General features: G+C 30.5%; 1 protein-coding gene across 2 annotated transcripts; it reads right to left on the reverse strand.

The window, feature by feature from the left end:
• Positions 1-1,680: 1,680 nt before the first annotated feature.
• On the reverse strand, positions 1,681-10,993 carry LOC130967762 (paired amphipathic helix protein Sin3-like 4). Of its 2 annotated transcripts, none has more exons than XM_057892765.1 (26): positions 10,835-10,993; positions 10,628-10,684; positions 10,418-10,502; positions 10,222-10,297; positions 9,747-9,902; positions 9,415-9,601; positions 9,077-9,175; positions 8,765-8,929; positions 8,356-8,683; positions 8,075-8,211; positions 7,844-7,919; positions 7,723-7,752; positions 7,319-7,593; positions 7,059-7,213; positions 6,769-6,896; positions 6,432-6,686; positions 5,657-6,337; positions 5,360-5,430; positions 3,724-4,353; positions 3,502-3,602; positions 3,271-3,409; positions 3,033-3,185; positions 2,745-2,908; positions 2,550-2,655; positions 2,262-2,441; positions 1,681-2,162 (listed from the first exon to the last, which is right to left on the reverse strand). In XM_057892765.1, exons 4-25 carry the CDS (start codon positions 10,293-10,295, stop codon positions 2,286-2,288), a joined length of 4,266 nt encoding a protein of 1,421 aa, XP_057748748.1. In that variant the 5' UTR covers positions 10,296-10,297; positions 10,418-10,502; positions 10,628-10,684; positions 10,835-10,993; the 3' UTR covers positions 1,681-2,162; positions 2,262-2,285. The 2 variants fall into 2 exon arrangements, with proteins under 2 accessions (XP_057748748.1, XP_057748747.1); XM_057892764.1 differs by having other exon boundaries at positions 10,808-10,993.
• Positions 10,994-22,529: the final 11,536 nt, after the last annotated feature.

Genomic DNA, 22,529 nt, shown 5'->3' on the forward strand with positions numbered 1-22,529 from the left:
TTAAAGCATACGTTAGTTAAAATCTTAAAGAAAATATATGATAAAAAATTAGTTAATAAAATTTTCAGATTCGAATTCTTTGATGATTAACAAATCTATATAATAATTTTAAAATTTATACATTCATTAATATTATAAAAAAAAGCTTTGCTCTACTATGAAGAATTTCTTATTGTATTTTTACATGTTATGCAAACATCTTTTAAACCTTTTTGCGAAATTACACGAGACAAAAGTCATATGACTTTTTTTTTATGCAAAATCATAACTTTTGAGTGATCAATATAAATTTTCATGACATGAAAAAAAATAGTTTATAAGTAATTTAAATTGTGTACATGTACATATAAAACTCATGAAAAAAAAAAGCAAAGTTTCTTTCCTCCTATATAAAATTAATTCATATGGAACAAGGTCAAACCATACATAATAATAGTGGATTTTTTATTTTAATAAATTAAATAAATATAATAATTATCGAAATAAATAATTTAAAAAATTATTACTAAAATTCGTTTTCCTATCAAACGAAATAATTTTACACATATATATAAACGAGATAAGACAAGTGGACGCGACACTCGTTTACAGTGAGATGCGTGTATTTGTAAATATAAAAATATATTTTTTGAAAATAACAAAAAATATTAATAGTATCAATAATCCAAATTTTTAGCATGCAATTAGTACTTAAAAATATTGGTAAAAGAGATTAAAATTGATATGTTTGATTAATTAGTACTGAGTACACAAAAAAATTTAGATTAAATTATGATCCAATTGAATTGATTTAAATTTAAAAAATAAAAAACTTATACACAGCGTTTGTTTTTTATTTTTCAAATTTAAATAAATCCAATTGGATCATAATTTGATCTAAAATTTTATACGCACTCTTTTTGAAAACTAATTGATCAAACATATCTATATTAATCTCTTCTACCAATATTTTTAAGTACTAATTGCATGCTAAAAATTTAAATTATTGATATTATTAATATTATTTATTATTTTTAAAAATATATTTTTATATTTACAAATACATATAAACGAGATAAAACAGAATAACAGATTTCGGTAATAGTTTTTTTAAATTATTTATTTCGTTAATTATTATATTTATTTAATTCATTAAAATAAAAAATCCTAATAATAGTTCTTTTTATAATAGTTTAGGAACTCTCTCTAATTATTGAGCACAAGATCTTGAAATTTAGTTCTTCATGGTTCACGATTGTTCAGATAGAACTAGGACGAGCAACTGATTCAATGACCAGTTTAGATAAACTCGATTTAAACCATGAGATTCAAAATTATAATTCATATTATGACCTTATATTTAATTCTTAAATTTTTTATTCACATCTATATTTTATGCAAATAAAATATAAATACAATAGTGTTCAATTAAAGTCTAAAATAATTAAGTTAATATTAATAGTAAAATTATAAACAATAAAGATAATTCTAACAGCAAAAATATTTACAAAATTAATTATCATAAATTGTTTTAATTTAAACCAAATAATTTATGTAATAAAAGACAACAAAAGAAGCAAAGAATCAATATGAAACTGGCGTCACCCACTCAGGCCCCAAGCCCCCAACTACAGCTGTCAACGTTGTTGTGAGCAAAATAGAATATTTGTCAACAGCACCTTCTTGTTATACAAACACAACTAAACAAAATATTTTTGATGTTATATATATGAAAAAGGAAATATGGGGTTAAGGGGTAAATTAACCTTCTTGTTCATGCACTGCGAATTTGAATGTGGAGGCCAGTTGCAGCCACCAAATACTTCATAAAAACATCAATAACTTCAAACAAGAAAGAAAAAGAAAGGTAGTACTATCTAAAATTTTATTATCAAGATAACAAAAATATGGATGAATGGAAAGAAAATGGCTCCTAGATACATCACAAATTAGAACTCTATATTTACATGATCGTGAATCATCAACCACCAATGTTACAGTATACAACAACTCTCACTGCTTCATTCATCCCTCCCCTTTCTTTCTCTGCAAAATCTTATTTGGTTGCTGTGAGCATTGCAACGAAATTAAATATCACAAAGTATACATCCTTTGCTCTTGGAGGGAGATCTGTCATTTCGGTCCCGTCCGGCGCCTTTGCCGATGATGCACGACCAAAAATGCTTAAAAAGGAAACAAAACAATGAGTGTGAGATGTCTTTGAATGGTTGGCGTGGCGGTTAAGATTTGATATAGCAGCAAAAGGAGTATGATCAAATTACCATATTCAGCTCAAATGGCTACCCTCATGTGATTGTAAACAACTGGTGATACCGTTGAGCTCTGCTTGAACATTTCTCTGAAGGCTTGGCCTTTTCATGGAATGAATTGTTATGATGCAAGGTTCTCCTTCTGCTTCTTGTTCGTATTAAAAAGTCTTCGGTATCTAAAACATATGAAACCTAACATCGCGCAACGTATTCAAGGAGAAGACAAAGAATGGAATTCAGAAAACGTAACTGAAAACGACTTGAAACTCGAAATATATGCATCGCTGACCTACAAACTACCTTAGACGAACTGCAAGCTATCTTGCACTCCAAGCCATTGAAAACGTCGACTCCATCCATGGCCTGGCTGGTAAATTCATCGACAACGGCATATTTGCGTTTATTCCTGAGAAAAATATTAAAACAAATAAATACAAATGTTTACCTAAGCATAGGCATGAAATGGAACCAGCATTATACTGATTAGTGAAATACCTATTCAAGAAAATTCCAGACTTCTTATTTTGGTCAGGGACAACAGCTAGGAAGTCATTGTGCAGATATGCCGAAAATTTTGGGTCAATTGACACAGCAGTCACTTCGGGCTTATCACGCCCGTAGTCCATCAGTTGAATAGACAGACGAGTAGGTGCAGGTGACTGCAGTTGACAATGAAAAGGAACTAAGGTTTAGAACATGCAAAACCTTATATTCAAATATCTCAATCTTAAGTTAAACAATCAAAAGCTGATCCAAGAGGAGCAGAAAGATAAGAACTTTTACACATTCAACTCGATATATATTGTCATCGTGAAGGAGAATGCGAGCATTGTCGTGATAGACTGTATCAAAAAATCTTCCAGGTTTTCTTGATTTCTCATGTGCATATAATTGAAGAAGCTTGTTATCCATCTCATCATCTGCAACAGCTTGAAGCTGTAATGAAAGAAGAAATTCAGAATCCAAAAGAACTGAAATAGCTCAGATAAGATAGAGAAAAGGAGGATTTCATGGCTGTTACATGTTTAACAAGTTTATATATTAGCTTGTCTATTGTGAACAAAACATATGACTGAGTTCCAACAATAGCTCGACAGTCATCCTCAAACTTCGTATTATCAGAAGAACCGTCCAGGAAGTCATAAAGAGAATTCAAGAACCTGTAGCACAAAGCGCACTCTCAGTTTAGCACAAATATGCATCATGCTATTTGTAACAGAATGTAAAGACTATGATTTCACAGGCATATCACCTGCCATATTGTTCAGTAGAGCTAGTATCATTTGTAGTCCCCCATTTCCTTTCATCAGAGGACGAGTTAACCTTTGCCGACCGAATCCTCTCGTACAATTTCTGTAAAATTGGAAAAATGGAAAGGCAGTATAAGAATGCATAATAAACTACAAAACCTCCAGGACATTAGCAACCATGGTCATGCATATAAATATGTAAATACTAGTAGATAATGTTGTACCTGATGTAATCTAAACAGCACATAAAAGGAATCATTTCCATAAAAGACTCTATAATGTTCTTTTTCGTGCAACACTGGCATGACATATTTTGCCAGAGGCTTTGCCGTGAGAAGAAAGTGTTCTGAAATTGGCACCAAGGAACTATCTCCCTCAACATCATTGCCATCAGCCATTTCTTCAGCTTCACCTTCACTCTCAGCCTTGTTATTGTGTTCTTGATCCCTACCCTCTTTTTCTTCTCGTGTAAAGTCGTCACCATCAGCAGACTCACTACCAGAAACATCACCATTTTCCAAAGCATGGTCACTGTCCTCTGACGACCTATGAGGACTTTCCTCGCCTTCATCATCAAGATCATTTCTTCCTCCGGCTTCACCACAAACTTCTTCTCCATGTCTACTTTGGTATTGTCGGCTTGTACTACTATCCTTCCCTTCAATCACTCCCTCCAAACCAGCTTCTCCATAAACTGCAAAGTTGTCCTCTTCAAAGTCTCCATTGGGAGATAATTCTCCCTCTTCTCTATCACTTTTGAAGTGTCCAACTGATTCATCTTTGGATCGGTGAACTTTGGTGCCTTCAGTAATAACCCCATTTGAAGATGTAACAGGTTTTGTAGAATCAGCGGGCTAAGTCATGATAAAAAGACAGAAAACAAAATATCTGGTCACTTTGGCAATAATGTGCAGTATAAAAGTTTATTCGGGTTGCACATTAAGCCCACACATTTATCCATCTATTTCTAAGTTTAGGAACAACTATCAAATGAGACAGGCACACTAAAATTTAACCAGCAAATGAATACTTTCTATACATATTGCTAGCACTTAGGCTCAACATGTATCTTGGCATCATGAAATGAAAGTTCAAATTTACAGAAATGTGCAAGTATATGTGTAGCATCAACAGCATGGTGAGATGGACCTCTAAACCCAAATGCAAAAATCATATAGTGCTTTTTAGTCTTTTGAAAAGCCAACAACTTATGGCACAGCATTTACATCAAAGAATGGAAATTAAATGAAGATTGAAGTTGCCAAAAGATAATCATACAAATGATAAACCATCTACATGCTATAAAAACCATGAATCGGTGATTTGAGGCAATATGCTTTTCAGGAAATCATCTTTACTAATGCAAGGGGAAAAAAGTAACATCAAGCAATATGAGGCTCCAGATCTCTGTTAGTTAACATTAATTGAAAGTTTGTTTCACATGAAGGTGTCAATCAACAATCAGGAGAATGCAAATTAAATGAAGATTGAAGTTGCCAAAAGATAATCATACAAATGATAAACCATCTACATGCTATAAAAACCATGAATCGGTGATTTGAGGCAATATGCTTTTCAGGAAATCATCTTTACTAATGCAAGGGGAAAAAAGTAACATCAAGCAATATGAGGCTCCAGATCTCTGTTAGTTAACATTAATTGAAAGTTTGTTTCACATGAAGGTGTCAATCAACAATCAGGAGAATGCCTGTAAAAGATGAAACAAAATCTCATTCCAAAAAGCATCCATTGTCCTCTAACATAATTCACACTATATATTTTTCATTCCATTGCATCATTTGCATGTTACCGTCTTAACTTGAAAATTAACTGAAATAAGTTGAAAGACTTAAGCCGTACCTTTGATGGAGGTAAGCCAAGCCCTCCCTCGCCAGAAACATTACCAGGACCAGATGGAGGTGAAGTAAGTCCTTTAAGGGGGAAAAATATCTCAGAATTCCATTGATATTAGAGTAATAAATGAATGGTATAGTAAATGTACAAACTATGGGAATGAGATAGGACTGAAAATGATTATGATTATGTGACAATAAGAGATGTAACAAGCACTAAATTAATATGCCTATTAATGCCAATATGCGACAAAGTATTTAAGATAGAACTGCAGTGTCCTCATTCTTGATTCATGTAACAAACCTGATGTGTTATCTATGTTAGTTCTTCCATTTTGCTCCATTCCAGAGGCCACTGAGATATTAGCACTCGCCAACTTTTCAATCGGATGGTCTTGTTTATTGATTCTTGATACTTCATCAGGGATGGATGCAATCATATGTATTTTACCCTGCTGTGTATTACTGCCCAAAGTTTCAATCTTGTATGAAGTGCGGTCTGAATCAAGATGACTACTCTCTTTAACTCCACTATCCCCATTTGCTAACCATTCTTTAAAAGAATTTGACTGTGCTAACGGAATACTCTCATCCCTGTTTTCGTTAGTGTTTAAATTATTAGGAGTCGCACCAAAACCATGACTATCATTACCATTAGAATCATTTGAAGTGCCACTTCTAGAAGAATTGCTCTTAGCCTTAACAATATCATCTGTATCTTCACAACTCTGGGGTCGAGAAGGAACACCAAGCATGGGTTCTAAAAAAGTGGTCCAAATCTTTAAAACTTCATCCATCTGTTCAGTTGTACAAAGTTCTCCACAGGAGTATTTTATTAGCTGATACAAATCTTCATGGATCTCTGGATCAGGATACTCAAATTCCAAGTTTGGAAGAAGAGGCCGTCTATTTCCAGCAGCAATTGCAAGAAGAACATCATCTTTCCATTTCTTCTCACTAATTTCTTTGATTTCTGTCAGTAAGGCTGTAGAATGTACAGCAATAGCAAGGAATCAGAAGTGCAGAAAAGTAACTTAACAATAGCATGTTCTTTAAGTGTGAAACAATCCATTCATTACCTTTATTACTCAAGCTTTTCTTATCCTGCTGCTTAAAGTAGAAGCTACGGTGATCAAGTGATTTATGATGATTCGCAGCATGTACTTTAGCCCACTCTGGTTTACAAGCAACACTCATCCTTACACATTCTACATGTTTCTGCCTCAAGCGGTTTAATATGACAGGCAAAAAGCGAGGTGCATCCTTTCTTAGCCAATCCATTGCATCAAGCCCATGGTCACCATATAATCGTTCAATCAATCTAAGATTTAAAGCTAAAAGAACAAAAGAAATCATATTAGAATAGGAAAAACAACAAGAATTAGCTCATACCTTAAGATATTCCATTGATCAAACCTGTGAAGTGTTCCTCAATTCGAATTGGACTGTCTCCCTTTATAATATTAGTATTAATCTTTTCCAAGAGCTCTTCTACTCGCTTGATTGCTACATTTACAGACTCGATCAGCATATCAAGTTCATACCTGCCAGCATAAGTTTAAAAAATTCAGCAACAATTGATAATAGAGAAATTGCATACATGAATCAATCCAATTATGTCAAAAGCACAATAAATAGCTGCAGTATTAAATGACTAAAAGAATTAGTTTCCAAAGGGGAAACAGAAATCAATGATAAGATCTAACCTGTCATCTTCACATCTAAACAGAATATCTTCAAACTGATTTTTCCGCATGTGTTTAAAGGAATAATCTTCACTTCCTGAAGTGACAGACACCCAGTGGTCATTCAATACTTCTGCACCAAGTTCTGTTCTCTGGCTAGGTATTTGTATTGGGTACTGTGGGAGCAAAAAGTAACACATAAAGAACACAATCAGCAAGAGCATCACAGAGATTCCATTAGGACATGAAAAATAATGACGAGATAGGTAAAGCAAGTATACATTTTTTGGAAGAAGACGGTAACTGGGAGTGCATTGTTCACAATTAGAAAGGTCTAGCTCATTTATAGGTTTTGCCAAATACTTATCCTTGGTGGCATATGGAGACATCTTAGGAACGAAAACATCTTTATTTGCAGCTGCTGCAGTGGATTTGTCCCTTTCTCGGCACTCTCTATCCCTTTCTTTCACCCCTTCAACCTTATCACGGTCTCGATCTCTATCCCTCTCCTCTACCTTCAATGCTTTCAATCCATGTCCTTCATTCCGCAAGGACTCTGGATATATAACAATCAGACAGTTTAGCCACAAGGTGAAGCTAATATTGTCATTTGAGTTATAATAACAATAATAAATGGGGTGCATCTATTATAAGATAGCAGAAAGGAGATAACCATGTTACATACTTTTGTTCATGACGCCAGCAAGAAATCCTTCTGCATGACAGAACTTGATTAATGAGAAGAAAGAATTTAAAATAAAAAAATGAATTCAAGGAAAAAGAAAAAATAATAGGTTGAATATTACCATTCTTCTCGCATTGTGCCAAAAATTCATTAAATCCCTCCATAAGATCTGGAAATTTCCCCAGCAAATCACCCACCTGGAATAACAAATAGTGACATCAGATCAAGATAATCCTAGCCTCAGCTTTCTTCACACCAGATTCACTAATAAGTAAAAAGTATGGACAGGATATGGCAACAAAACAAGTAATGTAGCTAAGAAAATCAATATATATAAATCTATCAACCATACCAATGACTGCAATTCTTGTCGGGTAATTATTTCCCTGCTGTATATATGTAGACACTTCAAAAATTCTTGGTAAACCTCGGGAGTTCGTAATTTCTCCTTGACTTTTTCAAGGAAAGCAACGACTTGACTACACATACCTGTGATGATAAGAAATTGGAGTCTATTAACTTCAAACATTTAAAACATGCATATAAGAAGTTCAAAGCATATGTTTGGCAGGGTAAAAGAAATTCTGAAAATGTTAGAACATACATCCATGATCAAAGTATTAACAAACTCACTTTTCAAAGAGCTTTTATCTTCACAAGTAGATGACATAGGGCGCAGGTCAAAATTTTCATCTTCATCATGGAATGGTTCAGCACCAGAGTCATCAGTCCTACGACCAGATTTTCGCTTGTGGGATAAACTGTCTCTATTACAATCAACATCATAATCTCTATCATCCCTTTCCCTTTCTCTCCTATCTCTCTCTTCTCGACGGTCCTTTTCCTTTTCAGCACGCCTTTTCTGGTCCTTATCAGCCCTCACCAAACTTTTATCGAGTTCTTGATCAGGATGCTCAACACTGAGATCACGTTCACCATGAGAAGCCGTGGTCCTTTCTTTCTGTCATAGAGAAAGGGAAATATTAGCTGCTTAATAATTAACTAAAAATCAAAGGGACACACAATTAAGCTGAAAGATTACCTTGTCAACATGCATTGGTCTAATAGTTGGCATTGCAGAGCTCTTATCACGAAGTATAGAATTTCGGGCAGAAGTATAATGAGTTGAAGCTGATACTGAATTATCAGGAAGAAAATGAGTAAACTCCTCAAGAAGATCTTCATGGTCACGGAAAAGTGCAGCAACCTATGTAAATACCCAATATATGATTAAAATTAGTATCTAAATTCATAACCTATCAATACTCCAAGAAAACAAACCACAAAAAAGAGAGAGAAATAGAGGCCAATACAAATTTGCCTGATGGCAACACCGGACATATACAACACAAACCTCTAAGTAAACCTCAGAGATAGTCTTGGTTTCCTTTCTGTACATATTCAATATATCAAGAAACGACTTATACACACGGTCATCGCCTTGAAACCGACTCTGCATGAAAAACATTCAATCACAGTTAAAACTGTCCATTTTGTGTTGAATTTGCAAAAAGTATAAGAGCTTTAAGCAAGATGCAACAATTGATTGTTTAACAATACCAATATCAATGCCCACAATATGATTGGCAGCCTGAAATTTATCGTTGGCCAAAACTCCTCTTTTTTTTTTTTTGGTTTCTTGTGCAGAAATGCAACTTGAAAGCCTTACAGTCAAATTCAACAAAAACTTACCTTGATCTTGCCCACAAAATTTATAGCTTCAACAAATTCAACAGGCTTCTTCTGCTGAGGTTGTTCATCCTCCAACGGAAGTGTAATTTCATATCCCTTAGGCAAGAAGGTATTAAACCCTAAAATTAGATTTCTATGCCCTTTAAAGAGCTCCTTCACTCTTGCTATGACACCCGCTGTATCAATTCTACGTATGAACAAAAGATAGACAAATCAATTTTGCTAATAGAACCAATATCTCTACTCCTAATAATACAGAATATTTCCACGTCCATAAAAGAAAAGCTTGGAGCAACTGCAAGGTGTAATAATGAGGTCCAAAATGATCAAACCTTTGGGCCTTGAAATCTTTCATTACTTCTAAAAAGTCATCATACTTTTCCTTCTTATCATGAAACATATCCTTCACGGCCTTCAGGTATTGTAAGGCATCATCTGTGGTCAGTTTCTGACCAGCATTACCAATCGTAACCTGGGGTTGCCCGGAGCTTCAGTCCAAAAAAAACTTTAGTTAGACAATTTGAGAAATCAACAAGAAGATTTCGGCACATTATCAACCCTATTCAAGCACATTTTAGTAAAAGAAACATCTGATCTTATCACACTAAGTCAAAACATCAACATAAGGGACTTAAAAGTTAAAGCAATAAAATTGAACCTCCAGAAGAGACTAAATAGTTCTGTAACAAAAACAATTAAGATTCAACTGCTTCATCAAGCAAAAATGTACCCCATCACACCAAAATAAAAAAGAAAAAAAAAAGAAAGCCATGAAACAAGACAAGCCAAAAAGCAAATTGAACTTACGGTTCTCCTCTAGAAGATACCATAGGTCGTTTGAGCTGAGAACTCATGTAAACATCATCTCTGGACCTCTTCATCCCTAAACAAAAATCAGAAGAAACAAACACACGCTTTCAAACTTAGAACACAATAGAAGAATCCCCAGAAACCGGACTTGCACATTTGAACACAAAAGTAACAACCAAGAAGCAGATCTAACCTCAAAGAGTCATCAAACCGTGAGCAACAATTCCAGACCCGAATTGCAAACAGATCACCACCCACAACAAAGAGCCAAACAAATCCTAACAAAAACACAATCAAAAAGCATAATTTGCATTACTTCAATGTAAAGCAACGTGGTCAGAATTTGCAGCACATAATAAAATAAAATAAAAAAGGAAAAAATGAAAACGAAAAAAAAACTTACAGAGTGATTGTGAAGTGCACGAACTGCAGAGTACCCTTCCACACCAAAGTCTTTTCTCTACACAAAGAAAAACAGATAGATATGTGAAAAACAAAACAAAACAAAACAAAAACGAAGAAAAAAAATTGAAGCTTTGTGTAACAGTTTTTTCATCTGTGATTATTTTAACACAATCAGAACCTTTGATTGTACCAAAGAGAAACACACCACTGTTGCAGCAAAGTTATCACTTCCGAAGCTACAAAAACCAAAAAATTGAATTTTCTTTCTTCTCTTGTCTAATTCTTTTTCTCTCTGGCAGAAAAAAAGGAACAGGAAGAAGGAATAGAGAGGAAAAAAAATGTACAAAAACTAGAGAGGGTGAAGGTTGAGATTAGAGAGTTCACAATGTGATATGTGTATGTGTATTTATATCATGGGTATAAATAAAAATAATATAATAATTATAATTATAATTATAATTATATATTAGCACATATATTATATTATGATGAAAATAATGCAAAGGACATACAAAAGTAATTGGACCAAGGAATTAAGAAAATTTGATCGTAAATGTTTTTCACTCTATCTAATCTTTTTCATGGAGATTAATTTCTACATCTATATCTTTTAAATTTCAAATTTATATGTATCTACTACTACTTCAATATATCTTTTATGCTTCAAATTTATATAATATATCTTTATATCTTTATCTTTATATTATATAAACCCGTATTGTAAAAAAATTAACTGATTCTTATCATTTTTAAATTAATGTTTTTGGTAAATTGATATTAGGGCTAATCAAAATCAGAATTAGATACATGTGAGTGGCATCATGGGATTCAAGTTTACATGATGGTGAGGATAATAAAGGGCATATTAGTCAATTAGCACGAAAGATTGTGAGGAGTGCTTGATTCGAATTGGGGATTGGTTTTAACACTTTTTAAGAAATTAGGGTTCGGACCAATTCCGAATTTTTCTTCTCCGCTAGATTGTGCTGCGTTAGTTGCTTTTTTTTAAAAAATAAATAAATAAATACTTGAATACGTTTATGGGGAAAAAAAAAAAAAAACTTAGGTCACTTTAGCACCCATTGTTTTACTTAAAAATTGAGGATCAAATTCTCGTGAGATTCAAGAGGATGACTGATGAGTTGCCTTAAAATGAAAATTACACTGTTTTTATATAAAGTTAGTATTCAAAAATAATGATATTATAATTTAATAAAATTATTTAAATTATTTGACAATTTTTTATTATTAATTTTACATAAAAATAATTATATATAAATTTTTACAACAGTCTTAATTGAGTGGTTAAACTTAAATTTTTTTTTTTTGTCTTTTTTGCTACAAATAAAATAACATTGTTTGAATCAAACTTAATTATATGTGACTAGTGATTCACTTCTATTACGAGACTTTTGTTCCAAAGCATTTAAAATTGTTTTAGTAACATGTGAATGATATACTTTCATCACTAATTTATTTTTACATTTTTTTTTAATTTTATTTGTAGTATCATTAATTATATCTTTGGATTTTTTATTAGCAAAAACCTAATTTTTATAAAGACTAAAAACTAAAAAACCAATAATTATTTTAAAAGAATGTTTTATATACCATTTTATATATGTTTCAAATGTATACATTCAACTTTTGTATTAAAAATAATTAATAAATTTTCGAAATTTTTAATTTTCAAGTATCTTTACATTAGAAGATTTTATGATATTTAAATTTAAATTATTATTTTATTATAAATAAATTACTATATTACCATTTATTATTATTTATTTATTTATTTATCTCTAGTATTCTAAAAAATTAATTATAAAAATATACACTAATCATTCAAATTCTCCTTTTTTTTTTCCCTTATTTTAAACTTGTAAGCAAAAATGGTTTAAGAATCTTGAATTCTTCTTTTCTTAAAATATATCTGGAGATCTAAGCACATTAGTTAAGAAAATAAAAGAGAAAAGTTGTTTTTTTTTCAATATATAGAAAATTTAAAAAACTAACATTTAATTTACATTGTTATCAAAACTTTCTATTGTAATATCCTTAATTAGTATCTTTAGATCTTTGTTAGCAAAAGACTCAATTTTTGTAAAGACTAAAAACTAAATAAATAGTAATTAATTTAGAATAATGTTATATGTATCGCTTTTATTATGCTTTATATTATACTTTCAATTATTATATTAAAAATAATTAATAAAAATATATAAGTTAAACTTAACAGTATAACAAAAAAAATAATACAAATATAATTTCTTATTTATTTATAAAAAACATATAATGAGACCCATATGATAATAATTTTGGGGGGTCTTTCAACGTAGATGCCATCATGGCAGATCTTGTGACCTATGATGGGGACTCGGCTTCCCATGAGTCCATGACCACCACTACAATTCACTTTCTGACCCTAAACTTGTGCTCTTTTTTGGGCCAAGCCCAAATTGAAGCCTTTTTTGTATTCTCATTTTGGCAGAATAGGCAAAGTCCGACCCGAAAGCATCAAGGAAGCAACCCGAGCATTTAGCCGAAATTTTGTGTAAACTAATACGGTGGAAACCAAGTACAGTTAATTTTATATAATTTTATGTAAAATTGATAATTAAGAATCATTAAAAAATTTAATAAATAAATTGCTATAACTGAAATAGCATAATCTTTTATACTCATTTTTTTTTATCTTTAATAAAAAAAATATTTAATAAATTTAAATAAATTGAACCCGAATTTCTACCAAAACTAATATAATGAACCACTAAGACGACTCGAAATTAATTCCAAATGCAAATATATCTAACGATTTCTATCAATAATAGTAATGATAATAATAAGGTTCTCAACGTGTATTGATCTCACATTTGGGGTGATTTATTCAGCATAGACTTAATTTCACCAACAATCATATTTTGTATATATCAAAAATTAATTATTAAATCAGTTATTATATATATGTGTCTATATTTTTTAAATATTTTAAATATATATTTAATATTTTAATATATATTCTATATGTATATATATATAGTTGATATATATGTATTATTTTACACATTTTTTATGTATATTTCACACTCTAATATATATAGTTTATCACAAAATATAGAATTCCAAGCACAAGCAAACTAATCAAGAGGAGTAAAAGTTGAAAGTTGCGCAAAATAGAAGCAAAATCTTCAACAAGATCCATATGCTCTTGATGAAAAGATGTTTGAACCTGTTCAAATCCACATATGGTTAGAAAATTATAGATACTAAAATAATAAATAAGCAAAAAAATGTTCTAACGATAAAAAAATTATTTATATAAATTTCACAGATTTTTCTAATAATGTAATAATAATTAACCACTCAAATAATAAAATACCAAATATTTATCTTATACTATGAATGACTTTTGGTAGCCATATAACATTATTAAAATAAAGATAAGATTTTAAAAATCCACACTATAATCAATTTCTTCCCGGACCAATAATAATTTAATTGTGATGTTTGAGAATAATACATTACATAATTATTATGTTTTATCAAAACCATATGTATCAAATATTATATATGTTATAGTCAAATAATATTGATACCCTTTATGGTAAAATAAAATCCAACAGAATAGATCATTAAAATCACTTTCAACTGCAGACTAATTTTTTTTTGTTATGGAAGTAAAAGCGGTGATATACTTTAACATGGTAATTTTTGGTGTTTTTTAAAATTGTGGAAGTACACAAATCCCTGGCACCGATTTCTGTACTTAAAAATTTTTAATTTTTTTTTAACACAAATCCCTGGAACCGATTTGTGTACCAACACAAATCCCTGGCACTGATTTGTGTACCTACATAAATCTCTGACACCGATTTGTGTACCTTTCACAAATCCCTGGCACTGATTTCTTCTTCTCTAGTTAAACGATCCCACATTTAAGTATAACACCCCAACAATCTACATTTAAGAAAAACACCACTACTACTCCAATATTAAAAATAAAAAATTCTTCAACTGCATGGTATTTAAATGTAGTATCGCTTTTAATAAAGTTTTTACCATAATCTTGTTCACAAGATTTTTAGCTACTTTTGCATATTTAAAAGACTTCATTATTTGTGGAGGTTGTTCTCATCATATCTCTCTCGCAATTTGTACTTAAACATCAAAAGATATTTGTACCCATTAAGAAGGGACTGTACCCTAACTTTTTCATCCACTATATAAACCCTACGCCTGAACAAAAATAGAATAAATCAATTTCTGCTAACAAATTCAAAATATCCACTTGAAATCACACAGGACACTTTCCTGTTCGAGAAAAAATATCTGATCCAAATATTTATTTATTTTTATAGGATATTGTAATTATCATCCACAATTAAATAAATAGGTTGAGAATTCTATTTATATTCTATTTGTAGTAGAATAATATTACTCCATGCTAAAATAGCATGATTTGAGTACTTGACAAATAAAATAATAGTTTAATTAATCTTTATAGTTTCACTAAATTTTTAATTAAGTTTTTATATTTTTTAATTAGATTTTTATATTATTTTTATTTTGTAATTAGATCATTTTTATATCAAAAGCGTTAAAATTTACAGTATATTTTTTTTTAAATACATACGGTCAAAGATTTAATTAATTTTTAAATTATGAATACCTTCAATTTGTGAAAAAATATTCAACTAATTCAAATATTTTTTATATTAGAAAAAATCTAATTATAAAATTAAAAATAATAGAGACTCCATTTAAAAAGAAAATATAAGATTCTAATTAAAAATTTAGTAAAATTATAAGAATTAACGGAATAATTAAATCTAAAATTATAATATATTGGTTTATATATGAGTAAGTTTGATCGTCGGTTAAAAAAAATAATGTCCCTTATTTTTTATTGGTTTAAATTTTAAACCATGCTTTATTATAAATATAAAATTTAAAATACTACTTCAGGATGTATTTAGAAAGCTAAGAAGAGAGATTTATACGAGAATAAAAACGTAAATTTAAATCGTATAATTATATACAAACCGTGGTTGATTAAAATGTTTAGTTAAATGGGTAAAATTCAACATCAACCATAGTTCACAATCCCAAATAGGAAAATAGTTGATGTTTTGGGACTTGTAGTTTTTTGGTGAATTAAAATCAGGGCTAAATCTAAATGGACACATTATATTTGAGCAACAACTTATGCATTGAGTTTAGCTAATGACGCAGGAGGGTATATATTAATTAGACGGATAATATTAGAAAAACAAAAAATAATCAATTTAAATAGCCAAATTTTATCTCATTTAATATTTATTTAATAGAAGATACATTAAATAAGTCAAAAGTAATAAATTTTAATAATTTTTTGTACTAAACATTTTTTATATTTGTCAATTTGAAAAAAAAAATGGTAGGGACTCATTTATCTCTGTGTTGTGATTTTGTTAGTTTTTGACACTTTGAAATCTGACTATAGGAAAATATTGCTTCTTTTATTCAAAAAATCAATTTGAAGTTAAAGATTCGTCTGAAAGCAATAAACTAATAATTTAAAGATTCTTTGAGAGTAAGCAAATATCAATTTTTAAAATGTTAAGATTAAAAACACTATTTATTTATAATTATACAAATAGTAATGATCTTTTATTTTTCTTTTTCAAAGACAAAGTGATATTTATTTACTAATGGAAAATGAACAAAAATTATGGGTGCAAATCGGACAATTATACAGCAATGTAAAAGAGGGTTTCCAAAGCAAATAGCATCACTTTAACTAAACATAACTAAACACTCTTAGTAAGTCTCATTTTTCTTCTGAAATTAAAGTCCTTCATGAGTTCATGCTCCATGATCTTTTAATTTTTTCCTATATATATATTTAAATATTTATCAGTGTGTGAATATTTCAAACAATTAATGTGACTTTTTTTAAGTATTTTTAATTTTATATATTGTTCTGGACAAGGATGTAATGCTGAAAATTTGGTTAAAAGAGTTCGTATATTACTAATGATGGTTTCAGTGGCTAAGAGAATGAGGGTTGAATCTTAGCCCCTTTTCACTTCTGAATACTTGCTGGTCTTTGTAATACTTTCTGGAGACTTTTTTATTTTTGTCTCGTCCCTAGCCACGAGATTTTTTTTGTCTCGTCACTTGGCACAAGATATTTTTCGGTTTTATCTCCTGTGTAGCAGAAACAGAAATGGAGTAGAAGAGAGAGAAAATTACATCCAGATATATTTTGGTTCAGCTGCTAAGTGCAGTGCAGCCTACATCCAGTTTCCATCACAAAGATGATGAGATTTCACTATAATCATTCTTGATTACAAGCACAATTCTCCATAGGAACTACCCTTCCTATTTGGGACAAATCCAGAATCTAATCCCAAACTGAACTTGACTTGATCACTGCCAAGATTTCAACTGTAAAGTGCTAACCTAACTTACAAGGGAATTCCCATAGAATCATGAAACACAACATAGATGAACAAAGGAACTCTAAGGACATCTATGGCTTTTTCTTTTAATTTTGCAATATCTGCCTTTTTCCGTTCTATGGCTTTTTCATACAAATCTCACTGTTTGCCTTTTTTCATGAGACTCAAGACATGACAAAATTAAACAGAAAAATTACAAAATAGAATATATTGAAGGAGAAGAAAAACTGTTAGCTCAGGTAGCTTTGAGAACTCTGTGCCTTGCACTCTCACTCCTTGAATCAAACCCTGACTGTTCACCCTTACTTATAGGGAGAAGCCTTCACTGTTGAAACCAAACCAACCAAGCTAAACTTCTTCTTCTTCAAAACAGAACCGGTTCGGCTAGAGAGAGAAGAGATAACCCATGCAAAACCCAACATGCAATTACCTCTAGTCCTTCCTTGGTCACCAATCTTCATCAATCCGAGCCCTTCATCTTTCTTGCTCTCCAAGATGAATTACTGGCCCTTGATGCTTCATGATGATGATAGCTTCATCTGCTCCAATCTCTGCCCACTTCATCACGTAGCCACTGTAGCTACCTCCTGTGGTGGTTGAGCAGAATCAGAGACAAGTCATCCTTCCAAAGATCTTCTCCTTGCTGGCCGAGATCTTCTTCTTTCTTTTTGGGTATGAAGAGCTCGAGATTACCTCACCAAATCTTACCATTTTTTGTGAAAATCTCAGCCACTACATATTTTATGTTTTCTTTTTTCTTGCCATCATTGTGATGGTCTTTAGCTTGCTTCTAGCTTCATCTTGATTTTTACTGATAGCTTGCTTCATCCCTCCTTTTCTGCAAGACAAGACCGAAAGAGAGAGGAGAGAGAACAGAAAAAAACTTGCAATGTAATTAAAGAAGAAAATAAAAATGAGTTAGGTTTACATTACACATGCCTAGCCTATGCTTCCTTCGTCAGATTACTTGCTTCTACCATCTTCTTCTCTGACAGTGAGGTGACCGAATGCAAAGAGAGAGAAGAGAGAGTAGAAAGAAAAGCAAAGCTATAGAAGCAATGAATGTTGTCAATTAAAATAAATTAAAATCAAATTCCTATGCTTTTGCCTTGTAACGTGCCCAACTCAATAAATGCTATCAAATCAGATTTTTTCTTTCCATATATCCAAGGCATTCATTAAATCCATTTAATTCAAAATTTGAATTCCAACCATGGAATGAGTTTGTGTCCATGAGAAGCATTCATCTTTTGTTTTCTCTTTATTTTCAATTTTGGACCTAACCCTTGTTGGTCTTGCAAAGATTTTAATTGGGCTTGCTTCTTAAATTTTTGGCCCAATTATCATTTTAATAAATTAGTCACTTATATTAATATTTTGCACAAAGGCTGATTATTTTTGTCAATCAAATTGGGCTTCATGCATTCTTTTGTGTCTATTGATAAAATCTGCATATAACAAAATTATTAATTAATAAGTGTGGATTAAAAATCAAATTAATAATTTTATAATTAATTGTTTTAATAATATTTGATCATCATCAAATTAATTTAGAGTTTTCCAAACTCATCAACTAACTTCATGCAGGGATAACGAATAAAGTAACAATTAAAGAAGTTATTAAGTCGACAAAATGATAAATTATGACAATAAAATATATCTTTCGGAATATCTATAAAAAAGTATAAAATTAAAAAAAAAAACTTAAAAGAAATGTAGATATACTCAAATCTTTTTAAGTACGGATTATTAACTTAAGTTTTGGAATGTCTTCCTAAATAGATCTCTCAACCTAATGTAGACACAATTTAAATCTGAATTTTCGACTCTTACAAACTCATAACCAACTAAAAGATACAAACATATATAAACAAGTAATTTTAGTTAACATGTGAATATGAATAATATTATTATTTTAAATATCTAACAATTCATCACAAATTTATTATTATTTTTTAAAAAAATTGACATGACTTTTGTGCCTAGACGATATAACAATTGAATTGAAAAAGAGCCGGGTCAAATTTCAAACTTTAAAACACTACTCGAATGGTAATAATATAGCATAATGCAACAAACTAAAAAGAGAAGAAGATCGATCTGACCCAAAAGAAAAAAAAAAAGTTCATAACTCACATAAAGAGCAAAGGATGAAAAAAATATCAACTTCTTAATAAAAATAATGAATAAAGTATATTTTTTTATCTTTAAAATTTATTAAAAATTTTTAAAATATTTTTAAATTTTATTTTAATTTAATTTAATTTATAAAAATTTTATTTATATTAAATATATTTTTTATAACAAAATTTAAAAAAATTTAAAACCAATCTAACAACAATGTATGATAGTTATATCTTGTTTATTTATATTAAAAATTATTTTTGTAAAATTATTGTTAAATTGGTTATAAATTTTTAAAATATTAACTGAGACACTTGATACAAATAAAAAATTTTTAAAACAAAAATAAACTAAAATAAAATATAAATATACTTTTAAAATTTTTAACAAACTATTCAAAAATAAAAAATATATTTTATCCTTAAAATAATAGTATAGGAGTTAATAGTCAAAATCATCCCTGAAAGATACACTGATCTCTATTTTCATCTCCGAAAGATAAATTTAATCAAAATCGTACTCGAAAGATTTAAAATTAATCATGTTAGTCCATCCATCAATTCTATCACTAACGGCGTTAAATTAGAGTCCCAACCCAACTATTCAACAGCTTTCCTTCTCCTCTACGCATCTCAACCTCCATGTCAGTTCTAACAGCTGCTGCCTCCTCGTCGATGCCATTCTTCTAGTAATGGTCTTTATTCCAACTTGGCAGTGTCCATGAAAGAGCACAGAAGAAGACCGACACAAGCAGAGCATATCGGTGCAAGTTGCAGTGGAGGAAGAGACCACGTTCCACCAGAAGCCAACAGTGATGATTGAGGAAGAGAACAGAGAGGAGTTAGAGGGCGCAGCACTGCGATCTCTGCATCATTGGGTGGAGGGTGTTCCACAAAGCAACAGCTACCTATTCCCAAAATGCCAACCTCTCAATCGGAATCAAATGCTTAACATAAAACTAACCAATATTTTGATTACCACCAACATCAGTCCCTGCAGCATTCTTAGCACCACGTTTCTGCTTGTTAATGTCCTCCTTTGTGTGAGGTGCAGATACCAAGTCAAAAAGCACGGTGACCTTATAGCTCTTATAGTTTTCTTTGGTTCCATCTGTGGTGGCAACCACCCTGTCACAACCCTTGGGAGACTTGAAACAAAGACCCATATATTATATCAAAGTTTTAATGTTTGAGCAATTAGGGAATCTAGCAGCACAGTTAAAATCTCAAAAAACAAGAAATGGGTATAGAGTATCAAGTTTGTATGTTCATCTAAATCAGGAATCAATAGAGAAGAAGGGTTTCAGTGTTGGTGGCGAAAAGAATAATAGAAAGGGAGAGAAGAGGAGGAGAAAAGGGATTATGGGATTGGAACAAAGAGAAGAACTGTGGACAAGGACCGGCAGCATCGTGGTAGAGGAAAGTGCAAGAACTGACGGCGACGTGGAACACCTTGCAGGGCAACAGCGTGATGGAGCTTCAAGTAGAAGATGAAGAAGCTGTTGAATGTGGGAAGAAGGAACGCTGTTTCTTGCTTGGTTTGGGTTTGGGTTGGATTGGAAGCGGGTATGATCTGAATCTGGTTTGGGTTGGGTTGTCAAGCTAACTGCCACGTCAGCAAACTTAACGTCGTTAGTGACAGAATGGATGAAATGACTAATGTGATTAATTTTAAATCTTTCGAAGACAATTTTGATTAAATTTATCTTTCGAGGACGAAAATGAAGATTAGAGTATCTTTTAAAGATGATTTTGACTATCAACTCAACAGTATAGTATCGATTCTAGTAATACTATGTGTACAAAATTGTACTATTCATGTAACTAAACACATTTGATGAACAATCAGAGACAAATAATAACTAACTGAATCCAGCTAGGGAGCAAATGGAGTATTTGTACAATGTGTATAATATGTTATTTATTTAGCCCAATACGAGTTAAAAAATAAACATTCAAGGTCAAATACTACTAATTTCTCAAACACAATACACCCATACTATCTATAATAACCATCCAGGTACTAGGAATAATAAACATCTGATATCTTATTGAATCGAACATTCCTAAACCCTCATTGTACATATTGTACAGATACTTCATTGATTCCCTATATTTAACATGTAATTCATCTAGCTAGCTATAGGTAATACCATGATAGATATTTACTAAACAGAAGCGAATCTTTGCTGCTATGCTACCTATGATGAATTGATGATCTTGGCCGTTTTCGGCCCCAAGAAGGAAAATTTACTATTTCCGAAAAATATGAAATAAACTCTTCAACCAGATCTTCATGGCCTCTTAAAATTGGAACAACCTTCACAAGTCCAGTATATATATATATATATATATATTTATTTATTTTTTCAAAAAGAAAGTGAAAGACCAAAGGTAATTTTGTATATATATATATATATATATATATATATATATATATATATATTTATTTATTTATTTTTTCAAAAAGAAAGTGAAAGACCAAAGGTAATTTATAACAAATTTGAGAAAAAGGTATAATAGTGTTACATTAATAATAATATTTGAATATATATTCTTTTTAGAAACGTGCGAATGCATTTATCTTTTAAATTAACTTTTTAACAAAATATTTGTTTATAACAATAAATCACATAAAGATATATATAAAAATATAGTAGAAAATTTTGGAGACAAGTAATTTTTAACAATTTTGATTAATATTTAATCAACACAAATACTAAAAAAATTATCTTTAATAAATAAATTTTATTGATTTATGTGTATAAATTTTAATAAATATAAATGCAAGTTGTGCTAATTTATATATATAAACTCTAATAACAAACATAATAGTAAAGAACAATGCTACATGATCAACAAATATTATTATTTTTTGCCAGTAATAATTTATATCTATATTTACATGGGTTTTATATACAAAAAAGTATATAATATACACCTATATTTATTAGAATTTTACATACATAAATTAATATTGTTTATATTTATGATATTTACATAAATGTTTTTTAGAATTTGTGCACATAAATTAGTACAATGATAATTTAGTATTTGTGCTAGACAAAAAATAATAAAAATTACTAAAAATTACTAACTTGCACAAATTTCTTTTATAAATATAGAAGTAAATTATTATTAACTAAACATTAGTTTAAAATAATAATATTTATTACTCATGGAACGTTAATTAAGATATAGTGATAAGAGTAGAAACCTGATGGAAAACCTCAGGTCGAGAGATTTTTCCCATTCTCCACAATTTAACTCTCTCTCGAATGGACTTCCCGAAACCATAACGACCTGCAACTTCCAACCGAACCTGCATGGATGCATG

The sequence above is a fragment of the Arachis stenosperma genome, chromosome 3 (assembly GCF_014773155.1).
Source record: "Arachis stenosperma cultivar V10309 chromosome 3, arast.V10309.gnm1.PFL2, whole genome shotgun sequence".
Lineage (NCBI taxonomy): Eukaryota > Viridiplantae > Streptophyta > Magnoliopsida > Fabales > Fabaceae > Arachis > Arachis stenosperma.